The sequence below is a fragment of the Agrilus planipennis genome, unplaced genomic scaffold, assembly GCF_000699045.2.
Source record: "Agrilus planipennis isolate EAB-ADULT unplaced genomic scaffold, Apla_2.0 scaffold40, whole genome shotgun sequence".
NCBI lineage: Eukaryota > Metazoa > Arthropoda > Insecta > Coleoptera > Buprestidae > Agrilus > Agrilus planipennis.
Genome location: NW_020438938.1, coordinates 31027 through 54675, shown reverse-complemented (window position 1 = coordinate 54675; position 23649 = coordinate 31027). Strand labels below are relative to the sequence as shown.

Genomic DNA, 23649 nt, shown 5'->3' with positions numbered 1-23649 from the left:
TTGGTTCCGCTAATACATAATTTAAAAAAGAACCACGAGAGCAAAATTATATAAATATAAATCTATTTATAAATCGTAATGTGGGAATAATACTTACAAAAATTAAATTAAGCGACTAAATTGTTATTAAAATAATATAAAAATGTGTATATAATAGAAATACAATTTGTATGTATCCATGTTTGTATGGGAATAATAAGCAGTGCTTCTGCTAGTTAATCTATTGAAATCCTTTACTTTCTCAAATTAATGTTGGAATGTACTTATACGCTAAAAGAAAAATATGTTTCGAAATGTTTTTGAAAGGAGTAACAAAAAAATGCTTTTTCCATGAAATTACTGTAAATAAGCAGATAAGATAAATGTCAATATTGGTTGTGTGTGAAGTTATACACTTATATAGATACACAATTAATGAGAATAGTTTGTTTTTAAATATTAAAATATCATTAACAAATAACGGCACATATACGGATTTTTTAAAGTAACTTGTAACAACGCATATTCTCTTTTTTATCTCGAACTAGAAGCTTCTCTAATGGGTGCACATGTACACAATTTTAGAAAACAAAAAAAGAATATAGGTACATATAACCAGTCAATAAATAGAAATAATTAATTTGTTTACTTATACATTATTGCTGTTGCTGAGCGGTTTGCTGTTGGATTTCGATCTTTTCAACAGTCATATCTGGATTCATTGCAGTCGCTTCTTGGATAGCTTCGGCTAAAGCACGATCGTGATCAATTGGATCCCCATCCGACTGAATCGTTATTTTCTGCTCTACTCGTGTCTCAACTACACCATCTCGTTCTGTTTTATACTGAAATTTTTATATATAAATAGTTTGTTTTGGCAAATAAACACATACGTTTACCATTATATTATATTAATAATAACAAAATTTTCTTTTTACATACTGTTATAGTTTCGACGGTCCGAGTCTTCGAGCTAATCGTCTGGGAACTAACTATTTCGCCGGTGGCTTGATAATTTCCATCTTCCGATTCCAAATGGACTTTTCTGGTTTCTGTAGCAACAACAGGTACTTGTGTTGTGGCAATGGGTGTCGTTCCTGATTCACCACTGTAAACTACTGTTTCGGTGTGCACAATTCCTTCCGGAACTTCTCCCTACAAAAATGTATTTAAGTGTTATGTTTTGTTATCTTCTGTTACTAACTGTATTATCAACACATTTGACCTTACTTATTTTTATTATTTTTGCCTACCTGTAAGTCACTAGTATAATCGTGACGACCTGATGGTTCAGGTGGATCAATAGGTGTACCGGAATCATCGGAACTTGTCGAGCATATGCTATCTCTTCGTGTCCGCTATGATTATTATTAAAAAAAGCCATGCCATGTTAGCAAAAACAACAATCGTTCGTACATTTCATATTTTAATATTGGAGAGATAACATAATAATAGCTCAAGCAAATTTATTGTTAATGTATGCATACGAAAGGAGCAATTTTTACGGGACTTCCGAACATACGAAAGGAATTAACGACAAAACGTTCCGTGTTTTGTTATAATGTTTCTTCCATAACGTTAACAATAAAATAAAACTTAAGCTATTACCAACGCATGTACATGACGCATTTTTTATAACAGCAAAAATAAAAAAACAATAACCTGATCCCCGCTAACAACGGTACTAGTAGTTTTTACTTCTTGAGTAACCGTTCTTTGCTCTTGTCTGGTAGCGCTTGAAGTCATCGAATGAGCAACAGTTTTTTCCTGCAGTTGTTGCGTACGAGCATTTGTTTCGAGATCTTCGTGTGTAGTTGCTGTTCGAGTTGTAACGGCTCGCGCGGTTACAAACGGTGAGTTGCTTTCGTCAGTTATAACATCGGCCTTAAGAAAAAAAAAAAAAAAACAACAAAATAAATAATAAAAAAAGCCAACTTAACATTGCATGCAAAAGAGCATTTATCTTTTTGTACGATTATACATATAAATACATGTATGAAATAACTAATATATTATATTACACTTACCTTATTCAAATGGGTGGAAACCGTCACTTCCCCAGTTCTGGCATCCTCTACCCGCTCTTGGATATTTTGTGTAACACCACCTTTATCCTTCGTTATGATCTGCTTGGTCGTTGTTTTAACAATTACAGGCATGGCAGGGTGCTTCTTGAATTGCGCCTTGTCCATATTGACGATATCGCCTAAAATTTCGGTCGAATAATCGTTTAAATCATCTTCACTCGATTCTTCATCGGATGCGGTGGATTCTTTAATTCGGTTGAACGGACTGTGTCTTGTTTTAACTTTTGGTTCGGTAGTGGTTTCGAAATGTGAAGGATCGATTTGTGCGTAATTCAATATTAATTCCCCAGTAATGGGATTCTTCCTGGCAGTTTCAGGATCGATATTACCAGTGGCAGGATCAATATGTCCCCATTCAGTATGTATTTTACCAGTTTTATCGTCAATTTCTCCAGATAACGTCATAATTTGAGTTACTTTTGTTTTTGAATTCGTAATTAATAGATCATTAGGATCGATTTGAACTAGTTTGCCAGATTTAGGATCGATCATGCTGTACATATAAACCGTATGTTTGAGAATGCCGGTTATTTTACCCGTTTTTTCATCAATATCACACTCGTTGGGTTGTAATTCTTTTATTTGGTCTTCTGTTGTTGGAGATACCACGTAAATTTTTAAAATGACAAATTTGCCAGTATTCTGTTCTTTTTTCGAATATTTCAAATAAATATTTCCCGTTTCTGGATGGACTTGAGAAGATGAATACAAAGGTGATCCAGATTCATCAACTTCTCCAGTTTTAGAATAAATTTCGTTGGTTTCTGGATCAATTAAAATATTGTTCGAGTCAATTTTCATAGAACCAGAAACATATCCAGACTTTGGATCATTATATCCATATAAGGTTGTTATATAGCCGCTGACCGGGTCGATATGGCCACTAACAAATACATCTTGTTGCGTGATCGGATCTTGATGATCGAATATCCATACTTGATTATTTTTGTTATTAAACCTAACGTGTTTCTGTTGTTTTGGTAAAACATTACCGCCTTCGTCGATTTTTGGTTCCGCTATAAGAACAGACACCACTCTGCCTGTATTGGGATCTAATTTGCCAGTTTTTTTATTCACTATACCTCTGAACAGAATCTGGCCAGTTATTGGGTCAATTGTACCTTGTTTTACTTCGGGTTTTCCAGTTTTATAGTCGGTGTAGCATAGAGTCCCTTTCACTGGATCGATCTGCCCTAATTTAGTATCGATTTTATTGTTATCTGGATTATACATGCCATATGAAATTTCAGGCACAGCATTTTTCGTTTCGACGATATTTTTTTTATTATCTATTTTACCAAAAAACGATGTTATTTGAACCTGAGGCACTACAGGTTCTCTTACTTGAATGATTTGAATTAGATTCGGGTCAATTTTACCAGATTTCAGATCTACAACGCCGGTGACAATTGCATTACCCATATCATCGAAAGAGATCGGTCTGACTTCCAATTTATTCGTCTTTAGGTCTTTCGTTGTCATTATCGACGACCTCAAATTTATTTTACCAAATTTACTGTTGATTTCCTCAGTTACGTTATTCTTCAGTGCCATTACAGTTTCTACCTGAGCGGTATTAAGATCGTACGATTTTTTAGAAGTATCCATTTTACAAGTAATAACAGTTATTTCGACGATTGAATCGATGGGACCTCCAATAGTAATAATTTTTTCTAAAGAATCATCGCCTTTGACACTATTGGGATCAACAAGACTATTTTTAATTATAACCTGTCCGTTGTTCTCGTTTATTAATACAGGTTTTGCTTCAACTTTGCCTGATTTTGGATCATTTATGAGCAACTTTTTACTTTTAATATCTATCAGCCCATACTTTGATTGTATTAAACCAGTAGAGGTGTCCAATGAAGCAGTTGATTGTTCGACTTGACTTTTTTCCACGTCTAACTTTCCGGTCTTAGGTTCAGTTTTAGTTGTAACTGCGGTAATTTTAATGATCCGCTTTTTAGGTATCAAAACTTTCGACCCAGATACATCCTGGGCATGTTTAAGCCCGGCAATTGAAAAAATGTATCCCAAACTGGGATTTATTTTGCCTGTTTTGGGATCGACGACTTTATCACAAGATATTGTTAATTGATTTGTTAAAGAATCTATTTTTCCTTGTAACACTTGCAACTGACCTGTTGAAGGATCTATTGTCGTAAGGGACGCTTTTTTTAAATCAATCACGCCATATTTAGTATCGATTAAATTAGTTTGAGAGTCATAAGTACCTGATATATGATCGACCGTTCCACTTTCTATATCTACGACTCCCGTGTTCAGGTCTCTCTTTGATATAATGACCATTATTTTTACAGATGGATTATTAGAAGTACTTATTAGATCGGTTTTGGATAAATTCGACGGGGACGATATGTGCTGTTTTAATGCCAGTTTTTTTTCTGCATTATGTTGATTTTCCAATATTTCAGCTTTAATTAAATCCATTGAGACATCAGATATTTTTTGTAAGATCGGCAATTCCGGAAGCTTTTGGATATCTTCTGTTTTAATTACGTGCTTTATTTCCGGTGGCTTTGAAATGGGCTTTTCTACTGGTTCCATTTCACTACTATCGCTATCGCCGTCATGTACGTCAGGTTCTGTAATTTCAACTGCAATCGATCTCCCCAAGTGTGGGTCGATTTTGCCAGTTTTAGGGTTGATACACCCACCTTTAAAGACAAGAGCTCCCGAATGAGAATCTACAAAGCCATGTTTAACTTCCAACTTTTTCGTTTTCAGATCCATTACCGACAAACTTTCGGCAATAGGATCCAAAATACCGTACTTTGTGAATATTTTACTTCTTTCCGGATCATAAAGTGCAACAGTAGTTTCTAAATTTGAACTTGCCGATTCAATGGTGTTTTTCTTAGAATCTACCTTCCCCAAAATGGATGAGATTTGTACTTCTGAATCGAGTTCCTGTTCGTCTATTTTGATGATTCGAAGCAGATTTGGGTTGGATCTGTCAAAAACGGTAACATTCCCATTATAGTCTTTATCTATTTCGATTGGATTCTTAAGATATGTATTAGTTGTGGGATCTTTGGTAGAAATGGTTTTGTTAGCAAAATCAATCGTTCCATGTTTGGTGATAAGTACACCACGTCCAAGTTCAACTTTGCCGTAACTTACCTCCGTATGGACTCTTTGACCATCAAAAGTGTCAGTTTGCGGATTTTTATTTGTCGTTGACGTCGTTACCGTAAGTATAGGATCCTTGCTACCAATTACTTTTATAATTTGAGCTAAATTTTTATCTACCTTTCCTGTTTTTGAATCCGTGTAAGTTTTTCGAATAATTTCTCCCGTTTTCTCATCAAATTCGATTGGGTATTTAACAAACTTATTTGATCCAGACGTCACAGTTAAGAATTCTTTTTTTTTTACATCGATCTGACCGTACTTAGTTTCGATAATGTCATTTAAAGGATCAAAAATTGCAATCAGTGTTTCTAAAGTACTCTTAGATCTATCAAGTTTATCTGTTTTAGGATCTTTCTTAACAGTAATTACTGACAGTTTAATAATTCTCTTTTTGGGAACAACATGCGGTGCCATTGGACCTAGCAGTACACTTTTTTCTTGCCTATTCTCCTTTTCATCTACGACAGTTACAATTCCGCCCATATCGTTGGATTTATTACCGATTTTTGGATTTAACAAACGGCCTACTGGAATATGAATTTGATCGGTTTGTGGAATACGAGAAGCATTCACGGTTTCTCTCTGACCACTAACTGGATCGATTACAGTGGCCGATTGTTTGTCGAAATTAAATATGCCATATTTCGTTTCAATATTACCGTTAGGGTGCAGTATACCATCGCATTTAACAGCTGTTTCGTTTTCATGACCGTATTTAGGATCTTTGATGTATGTAACAATAAGTACTTTTACCTTTTTCAATACCGATTTTGTCGCTTTATTCTGAAATTGATAATGAGGTAGTAATTGTTGCTGCAAAGTTCGAATAGAGGAATCAGCAATTGGTTGTTTTAAATCGGTTTTCAAAATTCTACCGAAATTAGAATCGATTCTACCCGACTTCGGATTTATAAGTTCTTTGAACAGAATTTCGTCCGTGTTTGGAATGTGTTGACCATGTCTATTTTCTGATTTAAGCGACTTGGGCTCAATAAATGTCAATGTTTCGGAAAGTGGATCGTATATACCGTACTTGGTGTATATCTTACAGTTTTGAGGATCAAACACTCCCGCAGATGCATCAGTTGTAGCGTTTTTAGGGTCGAGTTTTTTCTTACTGTCAACCTTTCCAGATACTGATAAAATTTTTATTTCTGACTCTATTTCCGGACCTATCAGAATGGCTTGGCTTAAGTTGTTATCATTGATGCCAGTATGAGGATGTCTAGCACCTGAATCGATTGATACTAAATTACGGGCTCCGTCAAATCTAATAGGAACGGAAATCGTCTTAATTGTTTTAGGATCCTGATATACTAATTCCTTATTTATTATATCTATAAGTCCATATTTGGTTAAAATATTTCCATTTTGGGAATATACCAAAGCGTTTGAAATCTCCTTGAATTCATCTCTTTGGCCACTACTATTTCGAGGTGACGTTACAGATGTTATTTGCACTATGGGATCCCTGCTGTCTAGTAATGTAATAATCTGGTTTAAATTTGGATCCACTTTACCAATTTTTGGGTCACAAACGCCGCTCTTGATAATAACTTCCGCCGTGTCAGCATCAATGGTCACAGGTTCGAATAATGTCTTGTTGGTTTTTGGCTCTTTACGAATAAATTTTGAACTTTCAACATCGATTGTTCCATATTTTGTATCGATCCGTCTTGAAATTGGGTCAGAAACAGCATCGCATATTTCTGTGTATTCCGATATTTCATCGCCTTTTTTAGCCTTTGGATCTTTCTTACTGGTAACTACTTTTATTTTGATAAGTCTCTTGTTAGTTAAAATCGGTAGTAACCCTGGCAGAGCTGTTTTGTTGTCTTCAATTATTGAAATAATTTGACCTTTGTTTGCGTCCGGTTTTTCAGTTTCGGGGTTCAAAACTGCACCGGAATTAATAATGATTTGTTTAAAGGGATTAACATGCCCTTGAAGTACTTCCTTTTGATTATTTGAGAGATCGATGATTATAACAGATCCACTATACGGATCTATCATGCCGTATTTCGAATCTATTAAACCAGTTTCTGCGTTTTGATTTGCACAAGTAATATCGACAAAGCCATTTTCCACGTCTAGCTTTCCAGTTTTTGGATCTTTATCGGCTGTGACAACAAACAACTTGACAGTTCTGGTTTTGTTGTTTGCAGGCGCTGTAATTGTTGGTGTTATTATATGTGATTGTGGAATGACAACAGGTTCCTTAATATAACGTTCATTTTCCAGAAAAGATGATGCAATGTCTTTATCAGTTCCGGATTTCATCTGCGGATAAGGTCTGGGCTCGTTTTGGCAATTTTCAAGGATCCCGTTGTTGTTTAACCCTTGATAATTGTCCCTCGTGTAACCTGGCAATTGTGGAGAACCTATGGGAGGACCACCTTTCAATTTACTTTCGTTCGTTTCCACTTTCTTATCGGGTTTATCTTTTGAACGAATAGACAAAAACCCAGGACTCTGAAGACAAAAAACAAATCATGCACTAATTCATGCACTACGTCTAGACATTTTCTTATCTAATAACGCTATATCTAGAATACGGTACACTTCTTTATACATAAAACAGGTAAACCAAGCCAAATTGTTTTCGGAAATACATTTATGTATATGTATGTATAAATTCAAGTATGCACATGTAAAAATTTACAAAAACGAAATATAAATGAACAGCTTACTCACATTACCAATTATATGGTATTACCTTTCTGTAAGGCATTGAATTTTACAAGTATTCTTATTTCCTTGGGCTAATTTTTACATACAAAAATAACTAGGTCACTAACCAACTTGTTTATAACATACCCAACTCACCTTTAACTGTTCATTTTTGTTCTTTTCATTTTCATTCTCCTTTTCAAACTCGTTAGGAAACCGATTAGGAAGGGACACTTCTTCATTTTTATAATTTTCTTTACCCTTTTTGCTCAGGGTACCACTAACAGGAAGCACAGAAACACCTCCAACAGGCTTCTAATAATCAACAACACTTTTTAGAAATATTACTGACAATTATTTTAAATTACAAAACAAAAATAAATGACAGTCTAAATACTAAATACAAGTAAATGCGGTATACATTTCTTCTTGCTTTTAATAAAAACTATAAATTTACCTTATTTTTGTCCTTCTCCTCTTTTTCTTTATTTGCTTTCGGGGGTCTCGATTTCAGAGCATATTCGTCCTTTTCTGGAGTATACATATGTTCAATTGGATGAGNAAATTTCATCAAAAAATATTCAAGTATGTACTTATAACAGGGACAACTCTACAATATTTTCTGTCAATTTGGTTTACCAGGGATATGTTAATATGCCTATCTAATATATTAAATAAATGTTTAGACCTTTGATGCAATCTGTACTGCTTATTCTACGTCGACACGTTTTCTTTAGTTAAATTAAATATAATAATTATGAGTGTTGTTTTAAATTTGATGTTCATCAACAATATATTTATGTCACGAATACGCAAATACACAGCATCACATGTACACATACATGCAAATTCGTTTGGAAAGTTATTCCACATACATCACAACAAAATTACTTATGTTAGGATAATTCAATACTAAAGCATTTTTCAATAAAATTATTTACAAATATTATCGTTTTTAACAGCACCGAAGTAGATAAAACATTCGGGCATTTAGTACGAAAATTCGGAATTTTTATACGTTATATCAGACTATTTTATTATTATCGTAAAATTTAATTAAAAAAATATTTTATTTGTTATATGATATAATTACAATTAACTAGTATATTTATTATAAGCTGCCCTGTTTGTATAAGCTCTCTACCACTCTAAGTGTACCTATCTAATTGTTTCTCATCATTACACTGTACACAAATAAAATTTTAATCAGTAATCTTACCTTATCAGTTGATTATAAAACAAAATGGTAAATAATTTTGTGTTCTACGGCATACAAACTCACTCAGTACGAACTGGGATGGGCCACAAACACTTTACTATGAGTTAAGCAGCTAGGCAGTGTTGGTATTTACTATTTATTAGTACATGTATTTGCCACTGCCACACCATAACAATGGATCCTACCAAACGTTCTACGACCCTATTTATTTTGTAAAAGGCGATAATCTGTCTGAGTAAAACACCACTTAATGTTTTACTTTTGCAAAATTCCAAGCAGAAAAGCAATAATAAGAAAATTCATATAATTCTTAGTAAATTTTCTTAACAATTGTGTAGAACTGTATTTTTATTTACGTTTGGCGTAGGAATCGGTTGAAATGAATAAAAAAATCATCAATCTTAGAGTGGGAAATCAAACGAAAAAATATTCAAGGTATTACGTCACTGATGAATATAATCCGTATAATAGTTGACATTCATTCTGCTTGAGGCACCGTCAGCCTTACAAAAATAACTTTTAAGTAGATGATGTTTGCATTATATACATATATTTTCCTTTTATTCGGTATAATAATATACGTAGAAGTTTCTGTTAAAGAGAAGCAATGACGTAACAGATAATTAATTTACGATTACATTGAAAAATTTTGTTAATATTTTTGTTTATTATTTTACAGCGTTACAAGTTTTATCAAATGCTTAATCAGGGCAACTTAAACATATATAAGGTCTTTTTACAGCAGGGACAGATACGGAAGTGTAAATTATAAACAGACAATCATAAATATTTATTGCAAATATGTGACTGCAGCTTTTATCTAAAATATGGATAATCTAAAATATGCCTAAAATGAGTACAGCACTATACAAGTAGTTATTCTCATGCCATCGTGAGTCCAACCCGTACATTAAAGAAATATATATTTACGACCATAGACATATATTAATGGACGTGCCTTAGCCGTATGTCGTTGTAATAATTTTTTGGCTCGAAAAGTGAGGGAGAGGCGTACGGTTTCGGACTAGTGCTATCTCTTTCATGACACACTTACGCAGAGAGAGATGGATATTATCCGAAACTTCGTTCCATCTCTTTCTTTTGTTGTATCACGATTCTGACCACTAAGGCCATAGATAATAGATCTACAAAGGGTAAGGGTAATCTACTAAGGCATGTCCATTAGTAAACGTCGATGCTTACGACAGTATATATATATCTGATCTATAGTTCAATCAATATCTCTAATCTATGGTTCAATCAATTTTTATAATCTGTGGTCCAACCAATAGAAAGAGGGTGTGTTCCGAAATATAACCCAGCATACTGGTCAGTGCTGACGACGTCATGAATCGACGCCATATTGTACTGGTGTACCACCATATTGTACTGGTGAAACAAGTGTGTCGTAACAGTATATCAAACGGGCGTGTGTGCTTCAGAGTTTGGACAATTGTTTATTGTAATAAACGTTAATAACTTTTGGAGCAAAATTGTTGTAAACGAGCACAAACACTATTCTCAATATGGCGTCAATTAGACGTCATCAGCACTGGGTATACCGGGTTATATTTCGGAACACACCCAGAATAAGAATAATAGCGGCAAGTTCCTGACAGTTTATCTATTACTCAGACTATAACTATAAGTAATCTCTGCTTATTTTAAAATGTATTTGTATTTTTTGATATAAGTAGATTCATAGCGCCCTACCCAAGACCTATCCTTTACGGAATCGTGTAAAACTGGCATCCGATATAAATAATCCACCGATTCAAACTTTACCAATAAATTGTGCGTTGTTTGCGGGCTCTAAATATATACATACTGTAATTTTGTGTCCATAAGTTCTGTTAAAAAAAAGAATAATTGATTCGGGGCAGGTGGAAATAATTACAAATAACACTAAATTTTTCAATTGTATTACGATCATCGACGTTTATAATGGACATGCCTTGTGGTACAACATAAGAAAGAGATGGAATGAAGTTTCGGACAATATCCATCTCTCTCACGATAGTGCGTAAGCGTGTCACGAAAGAGATAGCACTAGTCCGAAACCGTACGCTATCTCACTCACTTTTCGAACCAAGAAATTATTACAACGACATACGGCTAAGGCACGTCCATTAATATATGTCTATGGTTGAAACTATGGTCGACTATGATTGAAACATAGGTTAATGTTGAAATATGTCAGCAGGGACCTAAAGCAAAGGTCATCAGAGATTTCGATTACTTTAATATCGCAATTCAAAAATATTTTTATATTCATAATAATCATATATTTTACAATTTAAGATGAACAATTTAAATGGTGAAAATACAGAAAAAAAACATAAAGTTAAATGTGCAGGTAAAATTCAAGTTTTGGTTAAAACACATGATCTTTACATGAAACACTAATTCTAATTTTATTGTTTTTTTTGCCATATTTTATAAAAATCGAAATATGGTTATTGTTTTTATGTCATTAATATAACAGTTTCATTAATTTTGCATGTGAAATAATTTGTATTACAAGATTATATGTATTATTTTCTGTTTCAGGTGGTAAAGTTGACAAAAAGAAAAAGTTAAAATCGGAAACTGCAGAAATTAAAGAAAAAAATCCTAAAGCATTTACTTTTAAATCTGCTGTTAAAGCAGAACAAAGATTTAGACGTAAACAGGACATTGAAACCAAGAAGCAACATGTACCAGTTGTTGATCGAACTCCTATTGAGCCACCACCACTTTTGGTAGCAGTAGTAGGGCCTCCTAAAGTAGGAAAAACTACACTAATAGTTAATCTAGTAAAACTTTTCTCAAAAACCCCATTATCAGATATAAAAGGTCCTGTCACTTTGGTAATGGGGAAAAAACAAAGAATTACATTGATGGAATGTAAAAATGATATCAATTCAATGATAGATTTAGCTAAAGTGGCTGATTTAGTATTGGTTTTATGTGATGCAAGTTTTGGCTTTGAAATGGAATTTTTTGAATTTTTAAATATTTGTCAGGTCCATGGTATGCCAAAAATCATAGGCATTTTAACACATTTGGATATGATAAAAAACTATCAAGCATTAAAGAATACAAAAAGGATGCTTAAACACAGATTTTGGACAGAGGTTTATCCAGGTGCAAAGTTATTCTATCTGTCGGGTATAGTTCACGGTGAATACCTGAAAAATGAAATNAATAAATAATAAAAAAAGCCAACTTAACATTGCATGCAAAAGAGCATTTATCTTTTTGTACGATTATACATATAAATACATGTATGAAATAACTAATATATTATATTACACTTACCTTATTCAAATGGGTGGAAACCGTCACTTCCCCAGTTCTGGCATCCTCTACCCGCTCTTGGATATTTTGTGTAACACCACCTTTATCCTTCGTTATGATCTGCTTGGTCGTTGTTTTAACAATTACAGGCATGGCAGGGTGCTTCTTGAATTGCGCCTTGTCCATATTGACGATATCGCCTAAAATTTCGGTCGAATAATCGTTTAAATCATCTTCACTCGATTCTTCATCGGATGCGGTGGATTCTTTAATTCGGTTGAACGGACTGTGTCTTGTTTTAACTTTTGGTTCGGTAGTGGTTTCGAAATGTGAAGGATCGATTTGTGCGTAATTCAATATTAATTCCCCAGTAATGGGATTCTTCCTGGCAGTTTCAGGATCGATATTACCAGTGGCAGGATCAATATGTCCCCATTCAGTATGTATTTTACCAGTTTTATCGTCAATTTCTCCAGATAACGTCATAATTTGAGTTACTTTTGTTTTTGAATTCGTAATTAATGGATCATTAGGATCGATTTGAACTAGTTTGCCAGATTTAGGATCGATCATGCTGTACATATAAACCGTATGTTTGAGAATGCCGGTTATTTTACCCGTTTTTTCATCAATATCACACTCGTTGGGTTGTAATTCTTTTATTTGGTCTTCTGTTGTTGGAGATACCACGTAAATTTTTAAAATGACAAATTTGCCAGTATTCTGTTCTTTTTTCGAATATTTCAAATAAATATTTCCCGTTTCTGGATGGACTTGAGAAGATGAATACAAAGGTGATCCAGATTCATCAACTTCTCCAGTTTTAGAATAAATTTCGTTGGTTTCTGGATCAATTAAAATATTGTTCGAGTCAATTTTCATAGAACCAGAAACATATCCAGACTTTGGATCATTATATCCATATAAGGTTGTTATATAGCCGCTGACCGGGTCGATATGGCCACTAACAAATACATCTTGTTGCGTGATCGGATCTTGATGATCGAATATCCATACTTGATTATTTTTGTTATTAAACCTAACGTGTTTCTGTTGTTTTGGTAAAACATTACCGCCTTCGTCGATTTTTGGTTCCGCTATAAGAACAGACACCACTCTGCCTGTATTGGGATCTAATTTGCCAGTTTTTTTATTCACTATACCTCTGAACAGAATCTGGCCAGTTATTGGGTCAATTGTACCTTGTTTTACTTCGGGTTTTCCAGTTTTATAGTCGGTGTAGCATAGAGTCCCTTTCACTGGATCGATCTGCCCTAATTTAGTATCGATTTTATTGTTATCTGGATTATACATGCCATATGAAATTTCAGGCACAGCATTTTTCGTTTCGACGATATTTTTTTTATTATCTATTTTACCAAAAAACGATGTTATTTGAACCTGAGGCACTACAGGTTCTCTTACTTGAATGATTTGAATTAGATTCGGGTCAATTTTACCAGATTTCAGATCTACAACGCCGGTGACAATTGCATTACCCATATCATCGAAAGAGATCGGTCTGACTTCCAATTTATTCGTCTTTAGGTCTTTCGTTGTCATTATCGACGACCTCAAATTTATTTTACCAAATTTACTGTTGATTTCCTCAGTTACGTTATTCTTCAGTGCCATTACAGTTTCTACCTGAGCGGTATTAAGATCGTACGATTTTTTAGAAGTATCCATTTTACAAGTAATAACAGTTATTTCGACGATTGAATCGATGGGACCTCCAATAGTAATAATTTTTTCTAAAGAATCATCGCCTTTGACACTATTGGGATCAACAAGACTATTTTTAATTATAACCTGTCCGTTGTTCTCGTTTATTAATACAGGTTTTGCTTCAACTTTGCCTGATTTTGGATCATTTATGAGCAACTTTTTACTTTTAATATCTATCAGCCCATACTTTGATTGTATTAAACCAGTAGAGGTGTCCAATGAAGCAGTTGATTGTTCGACTTGACTTTTTTCCACGTCTAACTTTCCGGTCTTAGGTTCAGTTTTAGTTGTAACTGCGGTAATTTTAATGATCCGCTTTTTAGGTATCAAAACTTTCGACCCAGATACATCCTGGGCATGTTTAAGCCCGGCAATTGAAAAAATGTATCCCAAACTGGGATTTATTTTGCCTGTTTTGGGATCGACGACTTTATCACAAGATATTGTTAATTGATTTGTTAAAGAATCTATTTTTCCTTGTAACACTTGCAACTGACCTGTTGAAGGATCTATTGTCGTAAGGGACGCTTTTTTTAAATCAATCACGCCATATTTAGTATCGATTAAATTAGTTTGAGAGTCATAAGTACCTGATATATGATCGACCGTTCCACTTTCTATATCTACGACTCCCGTGTTCAGGTCTCTCTTTGATATAATGACCATTATTTTTACAGATGGATTATTAGAAGTACTTATTAGATCGGTTTTGGATAAATTCGACGGGGACGATATGTGCTGTTTTAATGCCAGTTTTTTTTCTGCATTATGTTGATTTTCCAATATTTCAGCTTTAATTAAATCCATTGAGACATCAGATATTTTTTGTAAGATCGGCAATTCCGGAAGCTTTTGGATATCTTCTGTTTTAATTACGTGCTTTATTTCCGGTGGCTTTGAAATGGGCTTTTCTACTGGTTCCATTTCACTACTATCGCTATCGCCGTCATGTACGTCAGGTTCTGTAATTTCAACTGCAATCGATCTCCCCAAGTGTGGGTCGATTTTGCCAGTTTTAGGGTTGATACACCCACCTTTAAAGACAAGAGCTCCCGAATGAGAATCTACAAAGCCATGTTTAACTTCCAACTTTTTCGTTTTCAGATCCATTACCGACAAACTTTCGGCAATAGGATCCAAAATACCGTACTTTGTGAATATTTTACTTCTTTCCGGATCATAAAGTGCAACAGTAGTTTCTAAATTTGAACTTGCCGATTCAATGGTGTTTTTCTTAGAATCTACCTTCCCCAAAATGGATGAGATTTGTACTTCTGAATCGAGTTCCTGTTCGTCTATTTTGATGATTCGAAGCAGATTTGGGTTGGATCTGTCAAAAACGGTAACATTCCCATTATAGTCTTTATCTATTTCGATTGGATTCTTAAGATATGTATTAGTTGTGGGATCTTTGGTAGAAATGGTTTTGTTAGCAAAATCAATCGTTCCATGTTTGGTGATAAGTACACCACGTCCAAGTTCAACTTTGCCGTAACTTACCTCCGTATGGACTCTTTGACCATCAAAAGTGTCAGTTTGCGGATTTTTATTTGTCGTTGACGTCGTTACCGTAAGTATAGGATCCTTGCTACCAATTACTTTTATAATTTGAGCTAAATTTTTATCTACCTTTCCTGTTTTTGAATCCGTGTAAGTTTTTCGAATAATTTCTCCCGTTTTCTCATCAAATTCGATTGGGTATTTAACAAACTTATTTGATCCAGACGTCACAGTTAAGAATTCTTTTTTTTTTACATCGATCTGACCGTACTTAGTTTCGATAATGTCATTTAAAGGATCAAAAATTGCAATCAGTGTTTCTAAAGTACTCTTAGATCTATCAAGTTTATCTGTTTTAGGATCTTTCTTAACAGTAATTACTGACAGTTTAATAATTCTCTTTTTGGGAACAACATGCGGTGCCATTGGACCTAGCAGTACACTTTTTTCTTGCCTATTCTCCTTTTCATCTACGACAGTTACAATTCCGCCCATATCGTTGGATTTATTACCGATTTTTGGATTTAACAAACGGCCTACTGGAATATGAATTTGATCGGTTTGTGGAATACGAGAAGCATTCACGGTTTCTCTCTGACCACTAACTGGATCGATTACAGTGGCCGATTGTTTGTCGAAATTAAATATGCCATATTTCGTTTCAATATTACCGTTAGGGTGCAGTATACCATCGCATTTAACAGCTGTTTCGTTTTCATGACCGTATTTAGGATCTTTGATGTATGTAACAATAAGTACTTTTACCTTTTTCAATACCGATTTTGTCGCTTTATTCTGAAATTGATAATGAGGTAGTAATTGTTGCTGCAAAGTTCGAATAGAGGAATCAGCAATTGGTTGTTTTAAATCGGTTTTCAAAATTCTACCGAAATTAGAATCGATTCTACCCGACTTCGGATTTATAAGTTCTTTGAACAGAATTTCGTCCGTGTTTGGAATGTGTTGACCATGTCTATTTTCTGATTTAAGCGACTTGGGCTCAATAAATGTCAATGTTTCGGAAAGTGGATCGTATATACCGTACTTGGTGTATATCTTACAGTTTTGAGGATCAAACACTCCCGCAGATGCATCAGTTGTAGCGTTTTTAGGGTCGAGTTTTTTCTTACTGTCAACCTTTCCAGATACTGATAAAATTTTTATTTCTGACTCTATTTCCGGACCTATCAGAATGGCTTGGCTTAAGTTGTTATCATTGATGCCAGTATGAGGATGTCTAGCACCTGAATCGATTGATACTAAATTACGGGCTCCGTCAAATCTAATAGGAACGGAAATCGTCTTAATTGTTTTAGGATCCTGATATACTAATTCCTTATTTATTATATCTATAAGTCCATATTTGGTTAAAATATTTCCATTTTGGGAATATACCAAAGCGTTTGAAATCTCCTTGAATTCATCTCTTTGGCCACTACTATTTCGAGGTGACGTTACAGATGTTATTTGCACTATGGGATCCCTGCTGTCTAGTAATGTAATAATCTGGTTTAAATTTGGATCCACTTTACCAATTTTTGGGTCACAAACGCCGCTCTTGATAATAACTTCCGCCGTGTCAGCATCAATGGTCACAGGTTCGAATAATGTCTTGTTGGTTTTTGGCTCTTTACGAATAAATTTTGAACTTTCAACATCGATTGTTCCATATTTTGTATCGATCCGTCTTGAAATTGGGTCAGAAACAGCATCGCATATTTCTGTGTATTCCGATATTTCATCGCCTTTTTTAGCCTTTGGATCTTTCTTACTGGTAACTACTTTTATTTTGATAAGTCTCTTGTTAGTTAAAATCGGTAGTAACCCTGGCAGAGCTGTTTTGTTGTCTTCAATTATTGAAATAATTTGACCTTTGTTTGCGTCCGGTTTTTCAGTTTCGGGGTTCAAAACTGCACCGGAATTAATAATGATTTGTTTAAAGGGATTAACATGCCCTTGAAGTACTTCCTTTTGATTATTTGAGAGATCGATGATTATAACAGATCCACTATACGGATCTATCATGCCGTATTTCGAATCTATTAAACCAGTTTCTGCGTTTTGATTTGCACAAGTAATATCGACAAAGCCATTTTCCACGTCTAGCTTTCCAGTTTTTGGATCTTTATCGGCTGTGACAACAAACAACTTGACAGTTCTGGTTTTGTTGTTTGCAGGCGCTGTAATTGTTGGTGTTATTATATGTGATTGTGGAATGACAACAGGTTCCTTAATATAACGTTCATTTTCCAGAAAAGATGATGCAATGTCTTTATCAGTTCCGGATTTCATCTGCGGATAAGGTCTGGGCTCGTTTTGGCAATTTTCAAGGATCCCGTTGTTGTTTAACCCTTGATAATTGTCCCTCGTGTAACCTGGCAATTGTGGAGAACCTATGGGAGGACCACCTTTCAATTTACTTTCGTTCGTTTCCACTTTCTTATCGGGTTTATCTTTTGAACGAATAGACAAAAACCCAGGACTCTGAAGACAAAAAACAAATCATGCACTAATTCATGCACTACGTCTAGACATTTTCTTATCTAATAACGCTATATCTAGAATACGGTACACTTCTTTATACATAAAACAGGTAAACCAAGCCAAATTGTTTTCGGAAATACATTTATGTATATGTATGTATAAATTCAAGTATGCACATGTAAAAATTTACAAAAACGAAATATAAATGAACAGCTTACTCACATTACCAATTATATGGTATTACCTTTCTGTAAGGCATTGAATTTTACAAGTATTCTTATTTCCTTGGGCTAATTTTTACATACAAAAATAACTAGGTCACTAACCAACTTGTTTATAACATACCCAACTCACCTTTAACTGTTCATTTTTGTTCTTTTCATTTTCATTCTCCTTTTCAAACTCGTTAGGAAACCGATTAGGAAGGGACACTTCTTCATTTTTATAATTTTCTTTACCCTTTTTGCTCAGGGTACCACTAACAGGAAGCACAGAAACACCTCCAACAGGCTTCTAATAATCAACAACACTTTTTAGAAATATTACTGACAATTATTTTAAATTACAAAACAAAAATAAATGACAGTCTAAATACTAAATACAAGTAAATGCGGTATACATTTCTTCTTGCTTTTAATAAAAACTATAAATTTACCTTATTTTTGTCCTTCTCCTCTTTTTCTTTATTTGCTTTCGGGGGTCTCGATTTCAGAGCATATTCGTCCTTTTCTGGAGTATACATATGTTCAATTGGATGAGGCATAGTGTGCCGTTTATTGATTTCATTGTATTCATCCTCCAATTGATTGCTTCCCAAAGCTACAAAAAAACTTTTAACGAAAGTATTCAATTTTAAAGTGGAATTAAAACTGACGATCCATGCTGCGGGAAGTTAGTCTTCGTCCAGATAGCGACCTTTCGAAATGAGGGGCAGGTCTTTCAATTGGCATTTTTTTCGTTTCGTAATGTGTGCGACCAGAATAACGGAATTTAGAACCAAGACGAGGAAATAATGAAGATTTTTGATTAGATTCAGGTGTTACCAATCTAATTAAATAAAACGGGGAAAATGGAAATTCATTCACATAATATGTAATTATAATTTTGTAGATTACCTGAAGAATGTGTGATGTTCGACACAAGTTTTCCACAACTTTTTTGCAGCCCTATGATTAGCCAACTTGAAACCAATCGTCGACTCGAATTGTTCAAATTCACCGGGACGAATTTTTATGTAGAAGTTGTGCCTCTTGTAGCTGATTTTTAAAATTTTAGGCCAAGCAAATCTATTGATCCTCAAACGATCTCTGTAAACCAATAGACCAGAAGCACACACACCTAATATTGATAAAATGCAATTATTACTTTGCTCATTAAAAAATAATGTTATAAAATCTGTTATACAAAGTGAATTTTAGAGTTCTGGGTCGTATGCTGCGTGATACTAGCCGAACTTTTCATGTAAAAAAAATATAAACCTGATGTATTGTTGTGTTCTTTTCTTTTTTAATATGTGCAATGAATGATGTGAATTTATACTTTTGTAGTATTGATGTGTATGCTATTTCTATTACTTTATTTAAAGAACTAATGCATGAGAGTTTTTTGTTTATTCATGGACTGTGACTCTCCTCACATCCACACCTTTCTACCTTATATAATGGGAGTTCTTCCCATCTATTATCAAATAAATAAATAAAAATAATAAATATATATACATAATGAATATTAACGTTTAATTTACCGAGGTTGATGTCGACTCCTTCGGAATCTTTCGCAGGGTGAAGATCGACCCCGTACATTGCAAGTTTCTTTGCGTTTTCGAGATAATGAAGTTCTGCTTCTGCTGGTGATTGGCCCCTAAGTTACATACAATATTGTTAAAATGTTTATTTGAAATCAAAATAAATATGTATAATATAAAATATTACGTAAATTCTACGTACAATATTGAAGTATAAGGTTAAAATGCTTTGAAACAATATTCTGCCAGTGTAAATGTTAAAAAACTAAATGATCAGTTACTTATGAGTTTTATGTAGTTCCATAACTTTCTGTTCCAGTTCCGGGGTTTGATTGGGAGCGAATTTGAAATCTTTGAGATAATTGGACTTCATACTGTCAGGGTCGTAATCTCCTAATTCTGATTGCACCAAGTACGATCCTAACAATGCGTACGTAACAAAAGAGCATGGTAATCGATTACTGAGAATGTCATTACGTATTTGTAAACACAGCTGGTAACGCGTTATGTCCTCTTGAAGTTGAGCTGGATCCGGAGGGTAAAATTTTACTTGAAAATTGAACTTCCAAGGTTCCGCTGTGTTTCAAACATATTATAATTAGACGCTGTTTAAACTAACAATTAAGGGCACATAAAATAATAAATATGTATATTAGAGCTGGGCAAACTGTAAGTACTTTATGCTTCAGAGTTCAAAAGCACTGTAATTTCGAGAAAGTAGTTGGGATTTGATAAAATTTGCTTACTATATTTTCCAAGGTCTTGGATTTTAAAATGTAATTTGGGCTGTAAGGTCCTGGGACACTTTTCCTGAGGGCTCTGCCTAGCTTGGATATACATATAGATGTTCGTATTCTAACCCACCTTTAATAAATTTTACAATCCGTTTATCCAAATCTAACCAGCACCTTGGATCTTGTCTGTCAGCGAAAGTAAGGCCGAAGTAATCCTTTTCTACTAAGTTTACCGCCTTACAAACTTTGTCTAAAAGATCTTGACCTTTTACTTTTCTCTACAAGATAAATTACAAGATATATGACTTTTTTAAATAAAACAAAAACAGCACGTTTTTTTAATCAATTACCTCTATATAAATGTCCAAAACGGTACCGTCCAACATGGTAACGTGAGTCAAAACGGTCCGATTTATGGTCAATGTTTTTGTTTTGGCTGGAGATGTATTAATTGTATCAGAATCGACTGCCATATTTTTTTGCTCTGGCATGTCCGTCTTACACTTAATGCTATAAAAAAATATGTATGAAAAATTGTTTCGTTACAATATACTAATACAGATGGACACACACACACAAGGTGAGACACCTAATATATATAAAATAGAATTTTATCATCAGGTTAAACAACAGTACAATACAGAAGTAAAATGGACATTGTATGTTACTAATTTAAAATTTCATCAAAAAATATTCAAGTATGTACTTATAACAGGGACAACTCTACAATATTTTCTGTCAATTTGGTTTACCAGGGATATGTTAATATGCCTATCTAATATATTAAATAAATGTTTAGACCTTTGATGCAAACTGTACTGCTTATTCTACGTCGACACGTTTTCTTTAGTTAAATTAAATATAATAATTATGAGTGTTGTTTTAAATTTGATGTTCATCAACAATATATTTATGTCACGAATACGCAAATACACAGCATCACATGTACACATACATGCAAATTCGTTTGGAAAGTTATTCCACATACATCACAACAAAATTACTTATGTTAGGATAATTCAATACTAAAGCATTTTTCAATAAAATTATTTACAAATATTATCGTTTTTAACAGCACCGAAGTAGATAAAACATTCGGGCATTTAGTACGAAAATTCGGAATTTTTATACGTTATATCAGACTATTTTATTATTATCGTAATATTTAATTAAAAAAATATTTTATTTGTTATAGCATATAATTACAATTAACTAGTATATTTATTATAAGCTGCCCTGTTTGTATAAGCTCTCTACCACTCTAAGTGTACCTATCTAATTGTTTCTCATCATTACACTGTACACAAATAAAATTTTAATCAGTAATCTTACCTTATCAGTTGATTATAAAACAAAATGGTAAATAATTTTGTGTTCTACGGCATACAAACTCACTCAGTACGAACTGGGATGGGCCACAAACACTTTACTATGAGTTAAGCAGCTAGGCAGTGTTGGTATTTACTATTTATTAGTACATGTATTTGCCACTGCCACACCATAACAATGGATCCTACCAAACGTTCTACGACCCTATTTATTTTGTAAAAGGCGATAATCTGTCTGAGTAAAACACCACTTAATGTTTTACTTTTGCAAAATTCCAAGCAGAAAAGCAATAATAAGAAAATTCATATAATTCTTAGTAAATTTTCTTAACAATTGTGTAGAACTGTATTTTTATTTACGTTTGGCGTAGGAATCGGTTGAAATGAATAAAAAAATCATCAATCTTAGAGTGGGAAATCAAACGAAAAAATATTCAAGGTATTACGTCACTGATGAATATAATCCGTATAATAGTTGACATTCATTCTGCTTGAGGCACCGTCAGCCTTACAAAAATAACTTTTAAGTAGATGATGTTTGCATTATATACATATATTTTCCTTTTATTCGGTATAATAATATACGTAGAAGTTTCTGTTAAAGAGAAGCAATGACGTAACAGATAATTAATTTACGATTACATTGAAAAATTTTGTTAATATTTTTGTTTATTATTTTACAGCGTTACAAGTTTTATCAAATGCTTAATCAGGGCAACTTAAACATATATAAGGTCTTTTTACAGCAGGGACAGATACGGAAGTGTAAATTATAAACAGACAATCATAAATATTTATTGCAAATATGTGACTGCAGCTTTTATCTAAAATATGGATAATCTAAAATATGCCTAAAATGAGTACAGCACTATACAAGTAGTTATTCTCATGCCATCGTGAGTCCAACCCGTACATTAAAGAAATATATATTTACGACCATAGACATATATTAATGGACGTGCCTTAGCCGTATGTCGTTGTAATAATTTTTTGGCTCGAAAAGTGAGGGAGAGGCGTACGGTTTCGGACTAGTGCTATCTCTTTCATGACACACTTACGCAGAGAGAGATGGATATTATCCGAAACTTCGTTCCATCTCTTTCTTTTGTTGTATCACGATTCTGACCACTAAGGCCATAGATAATAGATCTACAAAGGGTAAGGGTAATCTACTAAGGCATGTCCATTAGTAAACGTCGATGCTTACGACAGTATATATATATCTGATCTATAGTTCAATCAATATCTCTAATCTATGGTTCAATCAATTTTTATAATCTGTGGTCCAACCAATAGAAAGAGGGTGTGTTCCGAAATATAACCCAGCATACTGGTCAGTGCTGACGACGTCATGAATCGACGCCATATTGTACTGGTGTACCACCATATTGTACTGGTGAAACAAGTGTGTCGTAACAGTATATCAAACGGGCGTGTGTGCTTCAGAGTTTGGACAATTGTTTATTGTAATAAACGTTAATAACTTTTGGAGCAAAATTGTTGTAAACGAGCACAAACACTATTCTCAATATGGCGTCAATTAGACGTCATCAGCACTGGGTATACCGGGTTATATTTCGGAACACACCCAGAATAAGAATAATAGCGGCAAGTTCCTGACAGTTTATCTATTACTCAGACTATAACTATAAGTAATCTCTGCTTATTTTAAAATGTATTTGTATTTTTTGATATAAGTAGATTCATAGCGCCCTACCCAAGACCTATCCTTTACGGA

General features: G+C 33.9%; 1 protein-coding gene across 5 annotated transcripts; it reads right to left on the bottom strand.

Annotated features, from left to right (window-relative positions):
• Nucleotides 1–239: 239 nt before the first annotated feature.
• LOC108742795 (protein 4.1 homolog) lies at nt 240–22214 on the bottom strand. 5 transcript variants are annotated; one of them, XM_025974358.1, is made up of 15 exons: nt 21916–22211; nt 20934–21093; nt 20714–20861; nt 20131–20425; nt 19850–19965; nt 19221–19443; nt 18980–19152; nt 18830–18924; nt 8353–8421; nt 8052–8210; nt 2007–7697; nt 1642–1863; nt 1233–1337; nt 922–1134; nt 240–824 (listed from the first exon to the last, which is right to left on the bottom strand). In XM_025974358.1, the coding sequence occupies exons 2-15, from the start codon at nt 21072–21074 to the stop codon at nt 636–638; spliced, it is 7839 nt and encodes a 2612-aa protein (XP_025830143.1). In that variant the 5' UTR covers nt 21075–21093; nt 21916–22211; the 3' UTR covers nt 240–635. The 5 variants fall into 5 exon arrangements, with proteins under 5 accessions (XP_025830143.1, XP_025830142.1, XP_025830144.1 ...); XM_025974357.1 differs by having other exon boundaries at nt 8353–8441; nt 18850–18924; XM_025974359.1 differs by lacking the exon at nt 21916–22211 and adding an exon at nt 21385–21498 and having other exon boundaries at nt 8353–8441; nt 18850–18924.
• Between the last annotated feature and the right edge of the window lie 1435 nt (nt 22215–23649).

Coding starts and splice junctions, on each gene's coding strand:
- LOC108742795 (XM_025974358.1), bottom strand. CDS start 21,074: ATGCCAGAGCAAAAAAATATGGCAGTCGATTCTGATACAATTAATACA. Junction 19,444..19,849: donor AGGAGTCGACATCAACCTCG/GTAAATTAAACG, acceptor TATCAATATTAG/GTGTGTGTGCTTCTGGTCTA. Junction 8,211..8,352: donor AGGAGAAGGACAAAAATAAG/GTAAATTTATAG, acceptor GTTGATTATTAG/AAGCCTGTTGGAGGTGTTTC.